The sequence below is a fragment of the Bacillus rossius genome, chromosome 1 (genome assembly GCF_032445375.1).
Source record: "Bacillus rossius redtenbacheri isolate Brsri chromosome 1, Brsri_v3, whole genome shotgun sequence".
In the NCBI taxonomy this organism is placed as follows: Eukaryota; Metazoa; Arthropoda; class Insecta; order Phasmatodea; family Bacillidae; genus Bacillus; species Bacillus rossius.
In genome coordinates this window covers 219,259,724-219,278,392 of record NC_086330.1, presented here as the reverse complement: position 1 = coordinate 219,278,392, position 18,669 = coordinate 219,259,724, and the positions used below count along the sequence as shown (strand labels likewise).

General features: G+C 37.4%; 1 protein-coding gene across 6 annotated transcripts in view; it reads right to left on the bottom strand.

Moving 5' to 3' along the window:
• LOC134527297 (homeobox protein extradenticle) overlaps positions 1-18,669 on the bottom strand; it is a 700,568-nt gene that overhangs the window by 473,004 nt on the left and 208,895 nt on the right. For all 6 annotated transcript variants that reach the window (XM_063359850.1, XM_063359847.1, XM_063359849.1 and 3 more), the window contains exon 3: positions 5,210-5,460. In XM_063359850.1, the coding sequence (XP_063215920.1) occupies positions 5,210-5,460 (251 nt within the window). The remainder of the gene's footprint in view (positions 1-5,209; positions 5,461-18,669) is intronic.

Sequence of the window (18,669 nt, the reverse complement as noted above, 5' to 3'; positions counted from 1 at the left end):
CGATTTTTTTTGGCGCTAATCCGTACAATACATATTTACCCATCCGATTTCTCGGTGAATATTTTTTTTTGCAGCCTGATGTCCCTCAGATTTAATGTGCTTTTCAAGTACATCTTTTTTTTTTTCCACTCCAGTCAGCGATTACATAAATTGCACATTAAATTATTCGTATCACTTTCGTAGAACTGTTCACTTTTGTATTCATTTATGCGATCGGGAATGGAAATTACGTTTTGTCCCATTTTTACCACGAGAAATAACAGTATACAACACATTCACGAGTATGCGCGTATTTGTAAACACACCACCTTCCACAGACTTTACAAGAACGCGGCTTTCACGTGAAACACAGCCAGAAAATGGGACTTACAATTGTTAGCGCGGCGAAGCAGAGATGTCGCAATATGGCGGCCTAAAAACTTGTACTCTGCAAGATGACGGACACTCTTCCAGCTAATTGTTCTTTGCTTTGTTTACAATCGCGAGGCACGGATGGCCGTTCTTCATTCAATATTTACGAACAATTGTTGTTGTGAATGACGTGACAATAAAATACTTGTGCTGAATACGCCATAAAATGATGGTTTCTTTTGATACTGAACTAAAACAAAATACAATCTGTAAATGAATTGTGTAGAGTGTAGACGAATCTACGTTTTTTACCTTGATTTGGCATTTATCTCGGAATAGTCTAGATTTCGCATTTTATAGCGGAAATATATAATTTAGCATATTTTCGCATCTATTTCGCGAAAACGAAAAATCACCATCCCTAATCATTACATTATGGGTGATTTTTTTATGATCTATAAATTTATTCAGAATTAATAGCTTATCAATTACAAATTTTCAAGATGGCTGCTACTATGGCATCATCAGTTTACTGGAGGCTGGTAGGTGGGAATTTGAGCATATTTTAGGACTTTCACTGTATTATATTAAATAAGTATTTTTCACATAAATATACTTCTTTTCGAACCAAGGGCAGGAATCGATCAAATCAATAAGTAAATAAATAGGTGATTTTTTCATGATTTTTATAATTTTTTCAAGAATTTATAGGTAAATAATTAAGGATTTTCAATATGGCGGCCAAGACAGCATCATCATTGGAGGTTGGTGGCTTATGAATTAAAGTCTCTTTTAGTATATTTCACTTTTATTTAAATAAGAAATTTTTAACCAAAATTAGCTTGTATGCATCAATCAAGTATTGAACCAAGGATATAAATAAATCAAATCAATAATTAAATAATATGTGATTTTTTAAAACGATTTCTGGAAAATTTTCCGAATTTTTTGCTTAATAATTTCTGAATAAAAAAATGTCGGTGCAGATTAGTTCTTGCCCAACGCGAAACTAGTCTAATTACATTCCTGGCAATCTCCTTGAGCACAAAACCATTTTGGCTCTGGTAGCAATGCACAATTAAAACTAAATTTAAGTTTGACACACATCAGTATTTATGAGAGAATTTTTACAAGCTTGTGTGAACAGCTATACGATGCAAGTCCAACAATTAAAATCAGACACAAAACTAAGTATGGGTGGAATATTTACGCTTGTCGATATCTCGATTCAACCATCAATTTTGGTTAAATTATTCTATCATATTTGGAAACGTTTAAAAAAATTTTTTTTCTTGAAACTAGTTGAATTTTGTATTTACGGCTGTCTGTGATCATAGTACACTTGCTTGAACTTGGCATGCAAGAGGAAAAATTCTATTTTAAAAGTCCATGTTCAAGTCCAGGTACGAGCAGCTTTTACTGTTTAAAAATATTTTAACAAACCTTACTTGACTGTTATCGACCACCGAACATCTAATCCCTGCATTTACTTGTCTTCCAGTCTGAAGCCCGACGAAGTTGCATCTTGATTTCTCAATAGCGAAGCTGCCATTTGTTGATACGCTGGCTGATGCAAGCCAGGATACGTATTGAGGCTCCAAGATCGGAATGTCACGTCAATGATCTTGCCATTTTCTATGTTCATCAGCATCTTGATACATTTGCCCGGGCTCACTTGTAGGTGAAGCAACATCCACTCGATAGACTGTAGAATTAGTGCAATGTACAGCGCATTACCTACAGCAGCAATAATCGTATTATGTGCTTGTTGGCTAGAAGTAATATGAGCTCTTATTTGGAATTAATGATTATATGCTAGTGGTCTTCGGTAAATCCGAGACACATAGACAAGGGACATTGAACTTTTCTTCGGCATAAACATAAGTTTGCAATCATCCACAAGGCCCCAGCCGGTCATCTTTATAGCAGTTATTTCATTCGACGTAAGATACAGGTAGTTTTTTTTATCGCTGATGACATGCCCACATATGTTGTGTGGTCTAACTCTACACCATTTGGGTTCATATGTAATGCGGTGATTAGGGTGAAGAATACCATTGCAGAAAGTTTACGTCGTGGTCGGTAACCTCCATCTGCCTTTGTTAAAATGTCTTTTATAAATAAAAACGACTCTGGAAGCAATGTATAGATATCTTGGTGCTGTACCGCGATATATACTTCTGATGGCAAAGCATACTGTCTGACCAGGAAAGACTGGTACTAAAGCAGTTCCCTTTTTGTGATTGTGACATTAAAAATTACCAGGTATTCCACGTTAAAGATTCTGTCTACCACATCTATTTAGCACATGACCCATATTGAGAAGAAAATTTACTCTGCACCAGCTTCTGATAACGAAGTGTTTTTTTGCAAAGCAATGGGATTTATTTTATAACAGCTGGGTCACACAAACTTTATGCTGATCGCTTCAAAAGCAGAAACTATAATTTGATTTTAATATTCACCAAAAGTCCTCGATATCCCATGATTCTGACAACTACGAGTGCGCTCTTCACGATGACCAGAACGTATATGAAACTTTGCGGTAATTCAACTAGTTTATATCCTGACGGGGCCATTGGCGACAACTCGTATAGCATGTTGTTCAGTCTTCCTTTCAGATATATTCCACTTGCCAAATTAGTTTATTCGTATGTTTTTTTTTTTTGCAATGTAGATCTTCGGTTCGAATTCTAGCACCATGCCTCTATAGTCCCTGGTTTAGTAAAGTCCAAATTTTCACAGCTGTGAAGAAACCACCATAGAAACCAGTCTCCACTTTTATAATTATTTATATTTCATTTCTTGTCATGTTTTGTATATGCTATCATACCATATCGCAGAAAGACAAATCTAGATTGTTTGCTACTCTATGCCCACCAATATGCAGCGAGATAGCAATTCCTAGTACCAATGAGTTTTTTTTTTGTTGTTTTTGTTTGGAGAACTTTATTTTAAAAACATCATTAAAAATAAGGTTTTTACTTCAGTAAAATCAAATGTGAAAGATATAATATGTAATGAATCTGACAGCAATGAAATTATGTTTTTTAGTTGATTCAGATAGTATCCAATATGCAGAGAACTTAGTGTTTTTGATGTATATACAAATTCGCAGTAAGTATTTAACTTCATTCAGCTTAGTAATTTCTTAAAATTCATGCCTGTTTGGTTAAAAGGACACTGATTTAAAAACTAACTTCAGCATTATGTATTATTTACGTATATATTGTTTATAAGACAACATACTAATATTCTAATCATTCTTGAATTCTATGTGCTGCAGAGACTATTACGTTTCGCCACATATGTTGTTTATCAGTTTCATTTTCCTATTTCTCCGCGTGGTCTCTGGGAATTAATCTTCGTGTTCTACCTTCAGACATCATCTGTAGTGATGGAATCGAGTAACACTGCTAACTTATCTAGTTAAAAAGTTTCTGAATTTTTTAATACTATTTAATTTTAAACATAACTTTTGTATACCTTAATATGTCCCCGAAATAACTTCTTGACTATAAGTGAGTTAAACCAATACAATTATTATTGGTCGACATAATGGGGTTATTATAATATATTGAACTGCACTCATTAAGGGTTATTACTTGTTGTCTAAGTATATATGTATTTTACTATAGCTTATATATGTATCGAGATCGTATGTTTATAACAACTAATCCTTTTAAAGTTTGGAACCACTATTTTAACCAATGATAGTCACTATTGATCTATTACCCTAAATAGTATCCTGTTAAGGAATTATTATATTAATTAGTTATTATTGAACGTAAGATTTGTTTTATTTACCACAATCTAGTACAATTTAAGCTAGAGTAACTAATTGATTATTCATTCTCACACTGTCGCTCTATCTTCTTATATTCAATAAATAACAGAGAAATTAATACATCATTTATACGATTTCGGGTTTATTTCCAACTCTGTAATCGTGCAGAAAATTTGGCAACCGAAACATGTAGCCCAAGCATAAGAAAAGTGATTTTATTATTTTGTGTATAATTGCATGGTATTCGTCTGTAGTATTAAGAAAACATATCACGACACACAACTGCAGCTTATAGTCTATGTAATCGCATAAAGGTTGCTGCAGAGGAACAGGGGAATTCCTTATTACCATCCCCAGTATCAATTCTTTTTTGTCCAAAGGGCCACATTTTGGCACACATGGTCCTAAGGTGGCCAAAATTCATCTTTTTTATGGCTTAAAATAATAAAGTTTAATTTTTCATGGTATTAAACTTGGAATACATTGTACTTACATCATAGTATGTATATGTGAATATATTTTTCATATTTTTATTATCAATAAAATGTTTTTTTTCTGCTGTTAAAGTTTAAGTGGGCTACCTTTGGCTCACCTAACTTACATAAAATGTAGTTTGATGTGTGTTTTTTTAATCTTAATTCAAACCATGTCAATGACAAGAAGAAATGGGTTTATATTATAAAAATAACAAATATAATTTAAGAAGTGAGAATTAAAAACCTAGGTTAATCTTATTTACCTCACTATATGTCCATTTAAATAAGGCAATGCAAGGAGTTGGGAGAATTGAAGTGGTTCTTGAAACCGCACATGCCACCTGTTAGTGGTTGGTGTGTTTTCAAGAACAGCAACAGCACTGTTTAAAAACATCTGGGACTAGATGAGTATGTTATAAAATATAGCTTCGCTTAGGATAAGGGCTACAATAACATGGCCCAGTTCTTGTCGAGCACTTTAATAGCCTTTACACACAGCACCTGCTGACATATAACTAATCGGTGAACCCTAGAAATGTTTACACAAAACTGGTTTCATAAAATTGAGAGGACTGCATCTAAGGGCCCGTGCTACCTGCTCATATTTCTCCAGCTCCTGGTGGTAGATCTGGCGGATCTGCGCGAGCTTGGCACGGTAGTCGGAGTGCTCGATGGCATTGTCCGGCTGGCCAGGGCCCCCAGAGGCGGCCGCCGAGGCGCTAGCCGCCGCCCCCGCGCCGCCGCCCTTCTCTGGACCAGCCACGCCTTCAGCTATCAGCATGTTGTCCAGCCGCATGAGCTGTGGGTCAGGTGGCTCCTCCTCCTGCGTGTTGCGCAGGCTCAGCACTGCAACACAAGCCCGCCAAACTCCACACGTGCCCTCTCGTCCACACACCATCACACTCAGCAACACTCTTGCATAGCTTACACAGCTCAGGTATTGCTTAAAAAGGAACCACTCTATACAACACACTTTTACATGACATCGTAGAAGCGAGTTGAAGATGCTCTTTCTTTCGAGTAAGGCTGGATGGTGGTGTTCAAAATCAATATTCAGTTGAGAATATCTCTCTTCCAGTAGAATTAGTCTCATGTATAATTTGTACAAGACCCTAAATGTATAAAGTATTACCATCGTCAATCACTTACTCCATAAAGTCTACAGGATAAACATATTTCGATAACATTTCAATGACACTGTAGAGTCTGAACAGCACAAGAATGGCAGCTGAAGTAGTGTGAAGGAACTGTTCATGCTAAGCTTTGCATGCCTCAGTTAACACATCATGGGCAAATTAACTGGCACACCTGAGCAAAGTTGTTGAATTTGGACTTCGGTTTACGTTATTTGCGATATGCGGTATATACGCACAGAAATAACCGAAAATAAAGCGTAACTAAGAACACTAATTTTGCTTAAAATGTAATAAACCAGAACTGCCAACAATCTTTAAACTGAGACATGATTGATGTTATGCTATGCGATTTAAGTATGGTCACGCCATATAATTATGGGAGCTATGTTTACATTTAGCATTGCCTTAATATAAATATTTTATACATAATTTTAACATCCCATGAGACATCTTTTCAAATGTATGTTTGTACTAACTCTATTTGTCTAACAATTTTTTTATTTCCTATTGTTTAAATTAATTTTTATAATGACATCACAGTGTATTATTCATTGTTAACGACAAGCTGATTTAACAATGACTTAAAAAAACTTCCAAAAAGGGCTACGTCCATATTGGATCTTAAAAGTGACGCTGTGCTTAATCTAACCTAATTAGGTAGATAGTTAAGCATCAATTTATATGAAACTATGTTTTAGCGGCCTAAAAAGTGTAAGTAATATAATTTTGAGGCAGATATCTTATGATATCTCAGTAGTGAAAAAAAAAACTGCGAATTCATTTATAGGTTCCTAAGGTAAGCCAGTTATTGCATAGTGACACCACGGCGTTTGGGCGCAAACTTTAAGTACGATTGTTTTTCGTGTTCAGCGTGCAATTTTTGGTTAAAACAACTTGCAAATTCTAACGAATACACAAAATTACAACTTTCATAAATAAATACTAGTCGACCCGTGCGGAATTCCGCACTGCGCACCAAATCGTTTTGTGTGGCATTCTATTCTTTCAAAATTTGGAAGAAATGACATTTTAAAGAAAAATTGAAAAAAGTAAACGGGTGTTGGTACAGAAGAAGACATGTAATTGAACACATCAGTACAAAAAGCTGTTACACAAGTTTTTTTAAAGAAGTATTATATTCAAACATAACAAAAATATACGCGTTTGCAAAACCTCTTTAATACAGTGTTGGAAGGGATGATGATGTGATCATCGTTCACTTTTTGGTTGTACGTATCTTCAATACTAACCGATGTTATTAGAAGTAAAGGTAAGAGGTTATGTTCGTAGGTAATGCTTGTGATACAAAATATCAACAGCAATCGCAAAAGTACTTACTTATAAGAAATGTCTGATGTGCCAGAAATTTCGGTTAAGTGGTTAGTAGTGTGTAACAGTTCCACCGGCGCCAGGCTTCTGGCTGTGGTGCCTAGTGCCGGTCCGACATCTTGGATTGTGACATCACGGCGGCCATCATGGACTCAAAAATTCCTAAAAATTCCTCCAAAATGACTCAAAAATTCCCATTTTGAGGAAAAATTTCCCGTTTTAGTCCATAAAAATACCAGAGGCTAAAAATGTTCATATAGAGACTTAAGCATCCATTTCTACAGCCTCCGATAAGCCTCTGATGTCATCATGGAATATGTCATCTTGGATTATAAAGTCACCGTTGCAATTTCCGTTACGTCCGGCATATTGAAAATCTTTATTATTCGATTTTAAAGAAAAAAAATTTAAATTTATAAAAAAATTCAATTAATAAAAAAAATAATAAAAATATTTAAAAAACATACATTTACGAAATGGAGCTCGGAGTCCTCGGTTCGAACCCAGAGAGGGAAAAAAAAAATTAAATAGGCGGTCAATCCTTCCCTCACTGTGGCTGCTGGCAGACTGACCCCGCCACTTGTTTCATAGCATATCTAGTTTCATAGCATATCTCAGGTAGTATGACGTCATGTCCGCCATCTTGAAATTGAGACGCCATCTTGGAAATCCGTAATTTTTATGTTAGAAAATCGGGAAAAATTAAAAAATTCATCATAAAATTTACTTATAAGAATACTGACTGATTATATCGATTCCCGTCCTTAGTTCGAAACCGTTAAGAGCAAAAAACATCAGATCCTTCCTCCACAGGAGTCACCTACAGACTGACCTACCACCACCAATACCAAGGTATATATCGTCAGCTGGTATGACCTCATGTCCGTCATCTTGTCTTCGTCCGCTGGAGACTGTCATCTTGTTTTCATCTGCTAGTGTGTTAGCGTCATTAATATAATTTTCTGTTCACCATACCTTTAACCTCGACTGTTAGCATTAAACTTTGACCTTGACCTTGAAATTTGACCTTGACCTTGAAATTTGACATTGACCTTGAAATTTGACATTGACCTTGATCTTTGTCTTTGACCTTGACGACCATCATGGTTCTGACATTTTATGTTCAGTACATGCTACCAGGAGCTACCGCCTGCTAGTGGTCATTGCAACCATCTTGTTTTCGTCTGCTGGAAGCCACCATCTTGTGTGTGTACTTGTCTTACCATCATGCTAGTTTTATTCTAACCTGCTACAGTGCAGTAATCATTTATTATTACTGTGACACCCACCATCTTGTCATTCGGACGCCATCTTGGATTTGTGTATTTATTTAGCTAGAAATTCGGGAAAAATAACAAAATTCATCAAAAAAATTAGCAATCAAATTACTTTTGATTCAATCAGTTCCTGGCCTTCGTTCGATAATTGATCGATACAATATTTATTTTATGTAAAAAAATAATTTCAATAAACCATGTTCATAATTCTTAAAGAGACTTTAAATCCTCTACTACCATCATCCTATAAACCATCAATACCACCAAATTGGAAACTCGTAATAATGAACCTATAAATTCAAGAAAAAATTCAAAAGTCATTAAATAAATTTGCAATCAATATACTGATTAATAAGATGGACTAAGGGCCTTGGTACGTTCCTGGATGATGCAAAAAAAAATAAATATAACATCAATTTCACATAATAGTGACATATTCGAAAATAAATCACCACAAGTACTTTCAAAAACATATTTATTACAAATTCTATATTTTACTACAGGATCACTTGCGAAAGCCAGCAATCTTATAAACATTTAGCCCAGCATAGGCGTGAAATGACTAATTCTTGGCTCCAATCTGATCATACTAGACAGAGACCAACCCGAACCTTTACAGACATAATCCTCCTCTTCTTGACAGTTTCTGGATACTGTTTTTAACAGTTTGCTTCACATCGTCAGAACTGTAAATTACTGCAGCCGTTGTCTTGAATGCACACTTCTACACTTTGTCATCGAACGGATATGGCTTCCCATATAAACATTCCAACCACAATTTATACTTCAAAGGTCCGTTTGTTGCTACATCATCAGTAAGCTGATTATGTTCTGTCTGATATCGTTAAGAAAATTAAAATTGTCTTTCGAATCACTACAAGTATTTAGAAAAAAATAGTAGTCTTTCAATGTTCCACGAAATGCAGACTGCGCCAAGGAGAAGCCATTATCGTTTACTTGTAATGCACCGAACAGTCTTAGGTTTATTTTCATGTTCAGACGTCATAGTAATCGGTTGCTGCACACCGGTTTTTTTTGGTTGTACACTTCCGTGTCTCCAATCTAAAGCGAGGAGTCGAAATGTCTGCAGGTAGTTCAGCAGTAGGCGCATGGACTTCACCTTTACAGTTTTTCACATGCCAGTGCAAATTATCAATTCGAGAAAACCATTTAAGGCACTCATTACAGCGAGACTTCATGCGAGAAGGATTCTTCTTGCATTTGCTCCGCTCATGTCTTCATGCATCATGGGTAAATGCGAACGACCTATCACAGTAGCTGCAAGGACACCGTGGTGATGAAGACGAGCCTTTCAGACCTGATTCAGATACTAGTGTTGCAACAGTAGTACAATTTCCAGGGATACTCTTATGCACATCAATCATTCGCTGTTGCACCGAAACCTTTACTTTCTGCCGCACTGCATGGCCTTTTCATGTCTCCAAGTGATGCTTGAAATTAGCTTTTTTGTAAATTGCTTGCTACACTTAATACAAATAAACATTTTACGATATAGGTTCTTGGCACATTCTCTCTTCTCGTGACGTCGTGCATTGCTGATGTTTGAGAAAATCTTGTCGCAGTAACAGCACCGATGATCGTTAGTTGTTGACGATTCTCCATTCATCGAAGTCTCCATCGAGGTCGAATCGTCGTTCTTAAGTGTTTTCCTGCACAGCTTGCACTACTGACATTAAAGTCTCTTCTGCTGGTGGTACCACGACTGATGAAGTCTCCTCCAATGTTGACGTCGTTGCCAACGGGATCTGCACCTTCTTCGTCATGGCTGACGTCAAGGTCCCCGTAGACGATGATACAACGTCCATGAAGTTCGTTGTTAAAGTCGGTGAAGATGCCATCGAGTTCGCAAGAACAAGTAATTACGCGACTTATGAACCAGATGAAACAAATTAGGTGATCCTTACACCGACGAAGAAAGATGCGGCAATTGGAGCCTTGTAGATGAGTAGCTTCGTAGTCAAGTACTCATGCAGACTTGTATTCCTGTATCCACGCAGTCACGTAGCTCTGTAGCCTCGCAGTCTCGTAAACTTGAAGATTCGTAGTCGCGTAATCTCGTAACCTCATGGCTCGAAGTCGCGTAGTCATAAAGTCTTGGGAACTCGTAGAATTGTAGCTACGTATCCAAGTAGCCTCGTAGACTCGAAGCTACGTAAGCAAGTAGCCATGTAATCTTATAACATAATGCTGGTGGTGCAATTGGAGCAAAAGAGAAAATTCCGACGAAGACAGATGCGGCAATTGGAGCCTTGTAGACAAGTAGCTTCGTAGTAAAGTACTCATGCAGACTTGTAGACCTCTATCCTCGCAGTCACGTAAACTCGTTTTCTAGAGGCTTCATAGCTCTGTAGCCTCGCAGTCACGAAAACTTGAAGATCCGTAGTCACGTAGTCTCGTAACCTCATGGCTCGTAGTCGCGTAGACATGATGTCTTGGGACCTCGTAGAATTGTAGCCTCGCAGTCTCGTAACCATGCGTTCTGAAAGCTTCGTAGTCCTATAGCGTCACGATCACGTAACCTTGAAGATTCGCAATCGCATAGACTCGTAACCTCATGGCTCGTAGTCTCGTAGTCATGATGTATTGGAGCCTCGTAGACTTGAAGCTACGTAAGCAAGCAGCCTTGTAATCTTATAACATAATGCTGATGGAGCAGTTGGAGCAAAAGAGAAAATTCCGTCGAAGACAGATGCGGCAACTGGAGCCTTGCAGACGAGTAGCTTCGTAGTCAAGTACTCATGCAGACTTGTAGTCCTGTATCCTCGCAGTCACGTAAACTTGTGTACTAGAAGCTACGTAGCTCTGTAGCCTCGCAAGCCATGTATAACTCGTAACCAGCTAGATCATTTTAGACTCGTAGCCATGTGGCCTCATAGTCTCTTAGACTCGAAGAATTCTAGCCAAATATATTTGGAGCCAAAAGACTTTTGGAACCAAAAGACTGTTGGTGTCAATGACTGATGGAGCCAATGAATATTGTAGCAAATGAATATTGTAGCAAATGAATATTGGAGCCAATGACTATTGGAGCCAAAAGACTGTTGGAGCCAAAAGACTGATGGAGCCTTTTGGAGCCTGTTGGAGCATTTGGTGCAATTGAAGCCAATTGATATTAGAGTCCATGAATATTGGAGCCAATGAATATTGGAGCCAATGTATTGTAACCAATGACTATTAGAGCCAATCATTATAGGAGCCAAAAGACTGTTGGAGCCAAAATACTGATGGAGCCTTTTGGAGCCTGTTGGAGTACTTGGAGCAATTGATATTAGAACCCATGAATATTGGAGCCAATGAATATTGGAGCCAATGTATTGTAGCCAATGACTATTGGAGCCAATTACTAGGAGCCAAAAGACTGTTGGAGCCAAAAGACTGGTGAAGCCTTTTGGAGACTGTTGGGAGTATTTGGAGAAATTGATATTGGAGCCAATGAATATTGGATCCAATGAATATTGGAGTCAATGACAAATGTGCTCCCTTTTCGTTGATGGTGCTGCCTTTTCGTTGAAGGAGCCTCCTTTTCGTTGTCGGTGCTGCCTTTTCGTTGTCGGTGCTTCCTTTTTGTTGATTGCGCGTAGTACAAAATGTAGTGATTGAATATTTACTAGTATAAAACCTCTTGGTGTTACTAAAATATTTTTCAAGGTCACTTGGTCCTTTACAATGTATAAAAAATGTCACGATGGATTAATTGAATATAATTAGCTAACGACGAAGGTCATGCGGTCCTGAAATGACTAGCCTATAAGTCTGGTAATGGCATGACTCGGTCTCATGGACTGAAGACAATTGTTCTATATGTGTGGCTTTGTACATGAACGGCTTATAGGTTATTCCGATTATTGACAAATTAGACTTCCATAATAGGCTAATCGGCACTGTATTAATTCGTTGGTCAGGTATATTGACTTGAGTTGATTTTCGTAGAGTGAATGATTAATAAACTCCGCGAAAGGTAATGGAAAACAGAATCTAAAATTTATTTAATAATTAGTTACAACTGTCACTGGTCAAGAATCGAACCGTGGACAGGAATCCATCGATTCAATTTGTAAATTAATAATTGATTTTTACAGAGACTTTTGGAATTTTTCCCGCATTTCTAGCTAAATAATTACATGATTTCAAGATGGCGGCCAAATTTCAAGATGGCGGGCACCTCAGTAATAATAAATGATTACTGCACTGTAGCAGGTTATAATAAAACTATCATGATGGTAACACGAGTACACACAAGATGGTGTCCTCCAGCAGACGAAAACATGATGGTAGCAATGACCACTAGCATGTGGTAGCTCCTGGTAGCATGTACTGAACATAAAATGACGGATCCATGAGGGGCGTCAAGGTCAAATTCCAAGGTCAAGGTCAAAGTTCAATGTCAATGACAAAGTTCAATGCCAACAGACGAGGTTAAAGGTATGGTGAACAGAAAATTATATCAACATGTCGCCAGCACACTCTAGCAGACGAAAACAAGATGACAGTCTCCAGTGGACGAAGACAAGATGGCGGACATGATGTCATACCAGCTGACGATGTATACCTTGGTATTGGTGGTAACGATATATACCTTCATATTGGTGGTAGGTCAGTCTGTAGGTGGCTTCTGCGGAGGAAGGATATGATGTTTTTATATTTTTTGCCCTCACCGGTTTCTAACCAAGGACGGGAATCGATATAATCAATCAGAATTTTATAAAGTTAATTTTTTGATGAATTTTGGAATTTTTCCCGATTTTCTAACATAAAAATTACGGATTTCCAAGATGGCATCTAAATTTCAAGATGGCGACCATAACGATAATTGCAACATTAATAGGATCCAATATGGTGGTCGTAACCTAAAGTGTAACGATGGATTGTACTCAACCGAGATGGCTGGATGAAACGAAACATGCAACATTTATATAATCCAAGATGGCGACGGTAACGATAACTGCAACAGTGGTTTTTAAGATTTTTATTATTTAATTCGATTATTTAAGTTTATGATTATTAAATTTTTTCCCGATTTTCTAACATAAAAATTGTGGATTTTAATGATTGCGGGCGTAACGATAATTGCACCGGTGACCTCATAATCCAAGATGGCGGTTCTGTCTCGAACAGGAAGTGCTATTGATACTTAAAATTAAAACAAAATTTCAAGTCCGAATATACATGTTATTTTTTTATATACCTTATTTAATTCTCAGTCTGGTAAATGTCTCGATAGCCGAGTGGTTAAAGGCGTATGTTTTCCAACCTAGAGATCAGAGCTGAGCTGGTTCGAATCAGAGCGCTTCCAATGTATTATGCATAAAAAATAAATTTAATATGTCGATAAGGACCATAATACCTATGGCAGGTAATGGAACATCGACCTTATGTGATGAGACAGAGCGACGCTGGCGCTATCTAGGAACAAACAGCAGAAACATATTCAACGGTATCCAAGATGGCGGCCTCCAGTGGAACAGAAAAAAATCAAGAGCGTCGCTGGCGCTATCTAGGAACAACAACAGAAACAATGTCGACGGTATCCAAGATGGCGGCCTCCAGCGGAACAGAAAAAATCAATATGGCGACAGAGACGAAAATTTCATCATAATGAGTGGGGCGTTCGATTTATTTATGGCGGATCAAAGATGGCCATCGTGATCTACTTGTCCCATTACGCTGTGTCCCGTTACGCTCATCCAAGATGGTCGCCGTGACGTCACAATCAGAGATGTGGCTCGGCTCCGGCTCCACCGCCTGACGCCTGTGCCAGGAGGAACATTTACATACTACTATTAATATTAAAAAACATCACTTGGTATTAATCTTATTATTACAAATAATTGATTTTTTTTTAAATATTGTAAAGAGTCTGTATAATCTCAATTCACGTGTTCAATAAAGTGGCATTAAAAATAAATTATTTCAATAGTATTATGGTTGGTAAGGAAGTAAGTGATCATTCACCAAATATATCACTCAGGATCATCCTCTTCAAGATGCCCAAGTTCAACTTCATTGTGTTCTTCAGGATTCTCCTTTAAGCTTCGGAAGAACTCGTGGTGAATAGGTGGTACGAACCGCAGAAGATCTAGTATATATTTTTTCTTGCTGTGACTGATGGTTCTGACTCCATCGTAAAACTTTTCTTGCATAATGTTGGCAAAACCCTGATGCACAGGTCGTCCTACTCTCTTTCCTTGTGCAAGTTTATGCTACAAAAGTCGATGTCCTTGTTCAAGGTCTCCTTGTAATAAATTGTTAGGAGGTTTGATCGCCTGTACTGAAGCCACTGTTTTTTTAACCACGAAACTTGTTCGTTCAAGTCATTTTTCTTTCTCTTAGTTACCACTTTTTCTAGAGATGATGTTGAGAAGAAAATCTCTGTAGACATCTTGACTACCATGAATGGTCTTTTCCTCCTTGATTTTGTGATAATGTCCATCAAATCTTCAGGAGTGTAGATTAACTTTCCTTTATAAAACTATTATATCGAAACAAAATCGGAATCGTTGGGGAGAAATGAATGTCCTGAAACCATAAATTTGTGATCAATGACTTCTATTTCAAGTGATGAATCTTGAACCAATTTCATACATGACAGAGTAGTTTTGATGTTTCTATTTTGGCTAGTACAAGCATCACTATACATGATTACATGTTTTTTTTTGTACCAGCACAATCCCTGACATGTTTTACAATACACGATGACACTTCCCGGGAGCCTCTAGATGCCACTGTCTCATCCCATTCATACATAACAGCACAATCTGAAGCTAGGTTATAGCAGCCCAAGTTATAACAGAATAAGTTACGTTTGTAATACGCCAAAGAACACGAAAGTTAGGATATGGCAAAGCTTTTTCAAGATTGAAAGTGAATGCATAGGTGTCTTCTGAAGTTTGAGATAGTATTCTGTCTTCTTGGAGACACGACCTAGCCTTTTCGGCTTTACATAGGTGAAGTTCATGTTCTACTTCCATTTTTCTGAGTTCATCTGCACTTATTGTTGAAGACTTCAAAATTTGGTACTGGTCACACCTTGTGCAAGTATCAGTCCTAGGTGGGTCAAATGCTAAATTAAATTCTGTGTTAAAGATTCTTGTGTACACTGGTTGTTCAACTGGAATAAAACCAGGCTCCTCGGCATAATGCTTCTCATAGAGGTCGTGCATCAGTCTGATGTTCATATCAGGTGCTAGGTAACGCCTGTTTGGGTTGTGAGAACGGCTGTAATGTGATTGGTAGCTAGGAAAGGACTGAATGTGAACATGCACCTTCTCTAAACGATCCTCAGGTGTTTTATTGCCTGGTGGATGATTTCCTCTTCCATCACTGCCGGCTTCTTATCCTTCTTTGATTTTACTTACAGCCCTTCTTATCCTGCCATCAGATATCTGAAATGTTCGTAAGAAATATTTTCTTCATACTCATGTGGACTCTCCGTTAAAAGGCAGATAAAATAAATGAACACTTTGGCGGGGAGGCTTTGTAGAATTTCTTGGTCGCCGTGAAATTGGTTTGCAGACTTTAACCAACCCACCTACATAAGCATTTTGCGATCGAAAGTCACCCATTTTCCAAAAGTTCTGAAATACTTGTTTTCTACTTTTTTAATCAATTTTGCTATGATACTTTATTCTACTCACAGTCTGAGTTAGCAAATATTTTACCTTGCACTATGCTGTCATCTCTTGATGTATAACTCCTCCCAGAGTTTTCATAGCATCTCTGTTACTAATACTCTTCAATCCTTTCCTAGATCTCCTTTTTACTTATCTCTCTTCTAGGGAGCTAGATTCTGTTGACGATGGTTGATATTCTAAACTACTATTTTCTAAAATCCTTTCAATATCTTGCTCATCATCTTCTACTGCTTCAATAAACTCCATTGTTAAAGGACACAAACAGACTGAAAGACATTCACAATACAATGTAAACAAATGGCTATTAATGGCTTCATCAAGTTAACGATACAGCCATAAGAATATGTAATAAAGATATTGGAAAGATGCATAGTGGTGTAAGTCTTCTTACACCAGTTTGGCTATTAACAGAACATTATTTGTATTTATTACATATATTTTGTGCTGCTGTCTTGTGATCATAGAAAGAACTATGACTTAAATCACTGTGCCATTTAAAAGAAAATACTTTTAACTGTCCTTTACTGTGTATAACTCAATTTGTAGCAAACGTTGACTTACACCACTTGGACTTTCAGTACCTCAAGTTTCACTAACCGTTAACAGCCTTTATCTAGTATTTTCTCTACATATTAGGTATCGTAACAGAACCGCAAATGTAGTGCTTTTCCGTGTAACACAAAAGTGGCCCCATTTCACTGTTAGGCTAAAGCGTTGTCGGTTAGGCGCCGGTCTGCGGTGTTCAAGCGGTCATAGGTTCGAATCCTGGCACAGGCATGGATGTTTGTACCCTCATCGGTGGTAGAGACCTTGATTTACAGGGCCATAAATCCCTGTCCCTCACTCTACTAGGGGACATAATAATATCCGACCTATTTCAGTTATTCCTTTGTTGCAGTTTCCTTCGACTCCCGAAGAGTGGAAAGCAGTAAGTGAAGAATACGATAAGCGATGGAATTATGTTCATTGTGTGGGTGCTGCAGATGGAAAGCACATTGTCATTCAACGACCAGAGAACACAAGTCAGTAAATTTTATAATTATAAAGGAACAGATAGCATAGTTTTGATGGCAGTTGTTGATGCCAACTATTGCTTTATTTATGTAAACGTTGGCTGCAGAGGCCGCATATCGGACGGTGGTGTATTTAAGAGTGCGTGGGAGATAATATTTTCTCGCGCGCGGTCAGTTGAAGTGGTTCATTCTTTCCTCGTAGGATAGCGTCTCGTTCGGCCGCCACGAGCGTACGTAGCGTATTCATGCGGACATCCCGAGAACTAGTAGAAAAACGGAATGTCACCAGGGGGATGATGGGGGGGGGGGGTGGAGTGGAGAAATAGAAAGAAGAATGAAAGATGGCTGATAGGGGTGGAATGAGTCACCTGAAGCAGCGGCTTTGTGATGTGCTAAAGCACAAGAGAAGACACGACACTGGACTATCACGCCCGTTTTACACGTAACCATACAGAGCGGATAGAACATTTTTTTTTTCGTTTAAAGGAACACCGATTTTATGCTTAACTCTTTCGGCGTCCATTTTATAACCTTCTTTACGCTTCGTGGATGTTACTGTGTGATACACCACTACGTTTAAATAAAAACCGTACAACAGTTCTGGTACATAAAATATTACAAAGTAAATTTATCGTTTATTTCACATATTACTGCAAGTGAAACAAAAAAAAAACAGAACTTTAGATACAAGTCTACCCTACATACCTAATAGTTTAGTATTGTCATCTGCCTGACAACTGCAGAACGAAACTTCTTATTTATACCTTTTTTAATACACTTGACGTTTCTGACTCGTGTTTTGTAACAAATGTACCGTTGATTTGTAGAGAATATAAAACAAAATAATTTGTTAATAGTTCGAGAAAATAACAGCATATTAAACTCTGAAAAATCGGCGATCTCTGCACTTTCCGCATTACAAAATATCGGCTTGACCTCAACTTTTTCGGCTCTTATCGCGCGAGGGGGCATACCAATGGCGCGTCCTGATAGGCTGGAACAGTTTTCCGCTGTCTGGTAGGCGTTGTATGGCTGACCCGAATTACTAGGCACTGGCTCAGGCAACTGAAGCTGAACTACTCCAGGAAATATTATCCTAATCAGTTTGCTAGTGTACTATTTTCTACATTGTTTCTCCAAATTTCGTTTCGAAGTTTAAAAAAAAAAAAACATTAAGTCCGTGTAGTCTACGTTTTTGATTGAAAAGTCAAACAAAAAATTTTTTTTTCCGCAATGGACCTAGATACTATTTTCTATAATTTATTTGGACCTAGATACTATTTTCTATATTTTCTTTAAGTCCAAATGTCCATACTTTAATTTTACTTTAATTTAACTTTTATAAATGTATGTTGTGTATAAATAAGTATACCTTTTTTTATCGATCAACATAATATTTGCACCGTAACCAATTAAGTAAACTTAAAAGTGAATGTTACTGGCATTACAGTATATTACACATAAATTATTATTGCATTCACAACTGGTAATCATAATTTAAACAGAACTACTATAATCTATTTCACTGTCCGAATTTTGACGTTTAGCTTGTAAGAAAGGTCTCTGTAAACAGGATTGCAAAGATCTTATTTTACCAGAAAACTATTGGACTGCCAGAAACTTTTTAAAAAGTGAACGTCAAAATTCG